This window comes from Asparagus officinalis, chromosome 8, assembly GCF_001876935.1.
Source record: "Asparagus officinalis chromosome 8, Aspof.V1, whole genome shotgun sequence".
In the NCBI taxonomy this organism is placed as follows: Eukaryota; Viridiplantae; Streptophyta; class Magnoliopsida; order Asparagales; family Asparagaceae; genus Asparagus; species Asparagus officinalis.
The window spans coordinates 13,645,050-13,651,785 of record NC_033801.1 but is presented as its reverse complement, the minus strand read 5'-3'; the positions used below and the strand labels follow the sequence as shown (position 1 = coordinate 13,651,785).

Genomic DNA, 6,736 nt, shown 5'->3' with positions numbered 1-6,736 from the left:
GTTTTTTATAACTATGCTATTTTAAAGGTGATTTCTGGGGCAGAAGTAAAAAAGAAAACCCTTCTTTTTGTAATAAATTTATTGAGACAATACTCAATCAAGCTACTTCGTGTATTTTAAGGATTTTTTTTATAAAATAGACTGATTTTGTTAAATATTTAGCAAAATCGACCATTTTGCTAAATATTTAGCAAAATCGACCTCTTTTGGCCAACAGGCCAAAAAGATATCGATTTTGAAAAACGCTCAGCTAAAAACATACAAAATTAGTAGTCTCGTATGTTTTCTGAAAGCACTATTCCGTGATTAGCACATTAAAAACATACGGGACTAGTAGTCTCGTATGTTTTCTGGGAGGTGTTTTTTAAAATCGACTTCTTTTTAGCTTGTTGGTTAAAAATAATCGATTTCACTAAATATTTAGTAAAATCAGTCTATTTAAAAAAAAAAATCCGCACTTTAAATGAGTAACCGATAGCAAATTCTAGAAAATGGCAAACAACGAAACTTCGCCAAACTCAATTCCCACCCGCAAGAAGGCACCTCTGCAAAATAGAATAAGAAGGAGAAAATAAAAAACATCCTCCCTGCTTACGTGCCGCCTGGGCACAAGCCACGTGTAACATCCTTTTCAAGCTGACGTCACTCCCCAGCCCACCCGCCTCACTCTAATTCACAGACCGACACCGCTCCCTCTTCCTCCCCCGCTCCGCTCTCCTCCTTCCCTTTCTTCTCTCCTCTCCACCAAAAAAATCAAATAACAAAGAATAGCAAGAAAAAAGATGATCGGCACATACCCATTCGGGTCGGTCCAACTCCTCCGCCGACTCGCACCGACTCGACGACCTCCTAGCCGGCCGCCGCTACCGCGTCCGCTCCTCCGACCTCCGCCACGTGGCCCACGGCCTGAGCTCCTAGACTCCCTGGCCCCGCCACCGCCCCGACCCCCTCCTCTCCGGGCCCCACTACAACCGCCTCCCGAGCCTCACCTCCTGGGTCGACTCCATGCTCTCGCGAGCTCTCCCGCCTCCCAGCCCCGAGCCGGCCCCCATCCCCCTCCTCCGCTCGCCTCCTCCGCCTCCGCCTCTCCTCCAGTGGGCCCCGCAAGGGGCGCCGCTCAGCTCCCGATCGTCCAGCTGGAGGACGAGGAGGACACGGAATCCGGCTGGTCCACCTCCTCATGACCTGCGCCGACTCCGTCCAGCGCGGGACCGGGCCTGCGCCCCTCCTCATCCTCGACGAGATGCGCCCCCTCCTGACCGCGTCGGCACCTCCTTCCGGCATCGGGAAGGTCGCCGGTTGCTTCGTCGACCCTCAGCCGTCGGTCTACTCCTCCCCAGATCCCCGGCCCTCCCAGTCGGACTTCGAGATCCTCTACCACCACTTCTACGAGGCTGCCCCTACCTCAAGTTCCCACTTCACCGCCAACCAAGCCATCCCGAGGCCTTCGACGGCCACGACTGCGTCCACGTCATCGACTTCAACCTCATGCACGGCCTCCAGTGGCCGGCCCTCATCCAGGCCCTCGCCCTCCGCCCCGGCGGCCCCCTTCTCCGCCTCACCGCATCGGGCCCCCTCCCCGACGCGCCGACCCCTGCTGCGAGGTCGGCCTCCGCCTCGCGAGCTCGCTCGCTCCGTCCACGTGCGCTTCGCTTTCCGCGGCGTCGCAGCCAACCGCCTCGACGACGTCAAGCCCTGGATGCTCCAGGTCACCGCCGCGAGGCCGTCGCCATCAATTCCGTCATGCAGCTGCACAAGCCCTCGCCGACGCTGACGTGGCGGCCGATCGAGCCCGTCCTGGGCTGGATCGCCGGCCTGAAGCCGAATGATCGTGACAGTCGTCGAGCAGCAGGCCGACCACAACAAGCCCGTATTTCTGGACCAGGTTACCGAAGCTCTCCTTCTACTACTCCACCGTCTTCGACTCGCTCGAGGGCGCCGGAGCCAGCAGCAGCACACAGTCAATAGCGCGGCCGAAGTCTACCTACAGAGAGAGATTTGCGCATATCGTCTGCGGCGACGGATCGAACCGCGTCCGCGCGCACGAGGCCGCTGGCGAAGTGGCAGGCGAGACTGAGCCGGGCCGGGTTGAGGCCGATTCATCTCGGGTCGAACGCGTTTCAAGCAGCGCGAGTTGCTGCTGACGCTTTTTCCTCAGGTGAGGGTACTGCGTCGATGAGGTCGACGGGTGCTTGACGCCTAGGGTGGCACAGCGCGGCCGTTGATCTCGGCGTCGGCGTGGAGGGCGGAGGGCTGATGGCGCATGACGTGGAGGCGCCGGAGAGCAATGTTACCGTCAGTAGTAGAATTCATCATCATCAGTTCGGTGTTAACGCCGGCGATAGTACTAGCAGCAGCAGCAGTAATAATAATGTTAGTAATAGGCACCATCAGCAGCAGGTATGATGTTAGTGCACTTGTAAATTATTGGTGTCAATTATAAAACGAGATCTCTTTTTTTTTTATGTGCTGAAAGTATGAGATCATGTGCACGGATAACCATCGTTTTTGAATTTTGCTCTGCTAGAGGCGTTATATTAACTTATTAAGCGATTTAAAACAGATAAGAATTTCAGTCTCAAAATAAGATTCTACAATATTGAATATATATTCGAGAATTTTCACATTCATAATTTCTTGCATTTCCCTCACTAATAAGTAGGGATTATATATATAGTTCACTCTGCAGCTGTAGTTGCGATACACGCATCGGCTATTTGCAATACAGTTATAATTATTATATTTGTAATTCTATTACCTTAAGCAATTTGCAATATCTGCTAGAGCTATTTGCAATATCAGCTAGAGTTATTATATTAACTTAAGCAATTTGTATTTGTAATTATAGTTGCATGTATTTACTTTGTAATATCCAAATATTATTCTCCTGAATTTATTTCAAAGGCTAGTTGCAATTGGTGCAGCAACTTCAAACCTAATTTGAGGCCCAAGAACATATATTGTAGCTGCTATTTACATTCAAATATGCTAAATATCAGTTATATACAAGCTCTGCTGCAGCTGCAATAGCAGTTGTATTTTATTCATCACAGTGAAAAAAAAAACAAATTTAACTATTTAAAAATATTTCAATAATATGAATTTGAACTCTTAAGATGCAATTCACCTCCGCCATATCTCCTGCATAAATTATTTAAGAACTAGATATATTGTGAGTAAAAGAAGAATATATGAATATGCATAAGCGGATAAGCCTAAATGGATAAAAACACATGTACGTACATTAACTCTTTCATCTATCAATTTTGCTTCGAGATTTGCATATAAAAATATTCATATGTAAACACCGTTTTTTAATACGAAAATTCCTCGATCAGGGACCCCAAATAGGAGACCCAATTAGTGACATGTGAGGTGCTCTCATTGAACGCATGATGTACTGTTCATGTATTTAGGAGGGACACCTCACTTGTCCTTCTTGGGTCCCCTATCTGAGGTCCCAATAGCAACACCCTTTTAATTAATATGACCATATTCAGGACAATATATATGCTCGTCCTTGTAAATCACATGCTAGTACGAATCTCAAATTAAACGAATCTCAAATTAGAAACCAAGGAATCCCAAAATGAATTGATTTTCCCCTCTGACACATATTGCTGATGTTTTAGCTTTCACTGGATGAATCATGTCATGATAATGATGATTGATGGAAGGAGAGTGAACTGTATGGGCTAAAATCTGAATCAGATGCAGCGTAACTTATAAGATCTGGCTATGTAGCAGTGGCCCTGTGGGCATTGTTGGAGCTGGGAGTAGCTGCTCGCTACTGCTGCAACTGCACCCAACACAACCCCCCCACCAGTCTCATCAAATCACAGACTGATCGAGTGCAGTGGGAAAACGATGCCATACAGCATACAACATAATATAATAAAATAAAATAAAAAGGGCACAGAAACCCATGACTTTTAGGGGTGGGTCTCTAGGGTTGGCACATTTTGGGATGTAGATTCTGGTGGTGGTTGAGGAGAAAGGGGCTCTCCTATGTTAACTCATTTTTCATTTTCCTTCAAACAATTGATAGAATAATGAAAAAAAAAAAAAATTAAAATGCAAGTGGATGGGTCACGCTGGTCCGTGCCGTGATCGTAGCACCCATCACCCGTTTAATAAATGGAGGGAAATCCATACGGTAGAGGTTTGTACGCGTCTCCTATCATTTGATGATTGTGCTGATTTTCTAGGAGGCTAAATTGCAGAAAACCCCCCGGTTTGTACCACCTCCAATTGCGCTAAACACCCTTCGCCTTAATTATTAGTACTTAACTTAGCCTTCTTCAACTCTAGAATAAGAGGGATGCCACTTACTATTTATCTTTCTAAAAGCGCCAATCAAGAAGTGTTGGGTGCTCGCAAACAAGGGTCTGGGGTGTTAAGTGTAACCGAAAGTACAGATGACGGAGATTATGTACAACTTATCCTTTCCGGAATAGACACTCTCTCATAAAGTCTCTTGTAATAGCGGGATGTTCTGAGTCTTACAGCTAGAACTTTTTACTCTTTGTTTGCCATTTCTTTAAATTCAATGTCTTACTTAATTAATAACATTGATCTTTATTAGTGTACATATTAATTTTACGAGTTTTGCTACAGTGACCCAAAATATGGGACCAATAAAGGGGACAAGTGAGCTGTCCCCCTCCTATTGGATTGAGGTGGCCATCATTAATGATGGCCAACTCACTATCCAATAGGAGGGGAACACCTCACTTGTCCCCTTTATTGGTCCCATATTTTGGGTACTTAAAGAATTTTTCTAATTTTACATAGAATTTACACTAATAAGCTAAAATTGAGAACCCGTATTTTCGAGAATCCATACCGTTTTATAGCGGGCCCACCCATATTTTGATAGTAAATGAACCGGGAATTGAGCGGGGTTGAGATCGGAAACTGGGCCGTTGGGCAGCGGGCCCCGGTGCAGTAGTGAAAGGTGGATCTAATTTTGGGAAATCGGCCCGTAGCTGGCTGAGTTTCACGCTGCCACAGTTCCGCTTACCTGGCCAGTGACAGGTGGGCAAGTCACATGTGGACGCCGGGACCAGGGAATCTCACGTGTGGTGTTTCTCCTGTGCGGGCCCCTCAACATTCTCACGTGAGACTCCCTTCTACCTAGTAGTCTTTGAGATTAATGCAGCAGATCAGCGGGATCAGCAAGTCAAACGACTCATGTAAGCTTCATTATTGACATCAGAACTTTAGACTTTGATGACAAATAGTTGACTTCCTCAAGTTTTATTAATGGTCATCACTCGAAACGTTATAGTGTATAAATCTTAATTGCACGTAGTAATTTAATGAGCTTTGCTACAGGGACCCAAAATATGGGACCACTAGAAGGGACAAGTGAGGTGTCTCCCTCCTATTGGATAATGAGTTGGCTATCATTAATGATGGCCAACTCATTATCCAATAGGAGGGAGACACCTCACTTGTCCCCTCTATTGGTCCTATATTTTGGGTCATTGAAGAATTTTTCTAATTTAATTATTATCGTATCTCCAACAATTGCACTCGATACTATCATTTTATATATCAAGAGAGAATCGGCGACGCCCACGCACGATTATAACGACATATTCGTCTACTTAAAAAGAAGACTTCTGCTCTTTAGTTATCAAAGATCATTCAAAATAAATTTGCAGATAATTATACCATAAAATTCATTTTATATATATCAGCACCTCCCACAATTTATGGTACCCTAATGCGTGGCAGGTGAGGAGCTTGCATCTTTTGCAGAACGCTTTGCTTGTGACTTTGGAAGGTCAAAGGTTTAATCCATAACCAACAAAATAGAAATATTTCAGCAACTCGGTGGGGGTTATGACTTTACTCTTTCAATAAAATAGGCACATCCATACAATCACATGATTGCGACCACAACATATTTAAAACAAAAACAAAAAAAACTTCCAGGGCTTTTATAAATACAATGATGCAAGTGAATGTACTTACAATAGAAGGATCTTTCAATTGAAACAACATCTAACCTTAATTAGCACCTACGCCAATCAACGAAACTTTTTAGACAATTAAGACTAGTTTACGTGTCGACTAGGTTACTAATGAAACGTCAAGGTTTGTTGTCACAGGAGTCATGAAAAAGGAATAAAATTCCAAGCTCCACCCATCTCCATCAAGGTATTAAGCACTAGATCGATTTGAAACCTTTGAGATCTCGATCGAAAATGGCCTCTCACCTCAAATTAGAAGATTGAGAAATAGAATGACATAAGCTTGATTTTGAGGCATTTTCATCTTGATTCACAATTTTGAAAGGAATCCGAATGTTTGAGAACTTCTCAGCGCGAATAAGAAAACAGGAAGATGTACAAATGAAGATGTACCTACACAAGGATGGACATTGCCTTGATGTAGCATCCACATCGCTGAGCTAACCATCGTGTTAACGGACATAAGCATTGTTAATTGTTGTCGACAGAGAACAAATGCAAACAGTGACAGGAGTAATGCTATGATCAGGTATGAAAACAAACTTTACCATAGAGATCAGAGATTCTCACTGAACGCATCTAATAGAGACGAAGAAAATATGGAAATTGATTTAAGAGTTAAGACCTTCATAAGTTGATATTTCTTTCTTTTCTTTTTCTTTTCGATGTAATAGCAAATGTCAATAGGGCGAGAATGCCGACTCTGTTTGACAATAATAGTATATATGACAAGTCTTCGAGTTACTTCTTTCACA

The 6,736-nt window shown here is 44.4% G+C and overlaps 1 protein-coding gene across 1 annotated transcript; it reads left to right on the top strand.

Moving 5' to 3' along the window:
* LOC109820886 (DELLA protein GAI1-like) lies at positions 1,181-2,463 on the top strand. Its single transcript, XM_020387081.1, is given in 11 exon segments — positions 1,181-1,436; positions 1,439-1,561; positions 1,564-1,620; positions 1,623-1,715; positions 1,718-1,827; positions 1,829-1,900; positions 1,902-2,048; positions 2,050-2,160; positions 2,163-2,198; positions 2,200-2,214; positions 2,216-2,463. Coding segments are annotated over 11 exon segments (1,062 nt in total). The 3' UTR covers positions 2,258-2,463.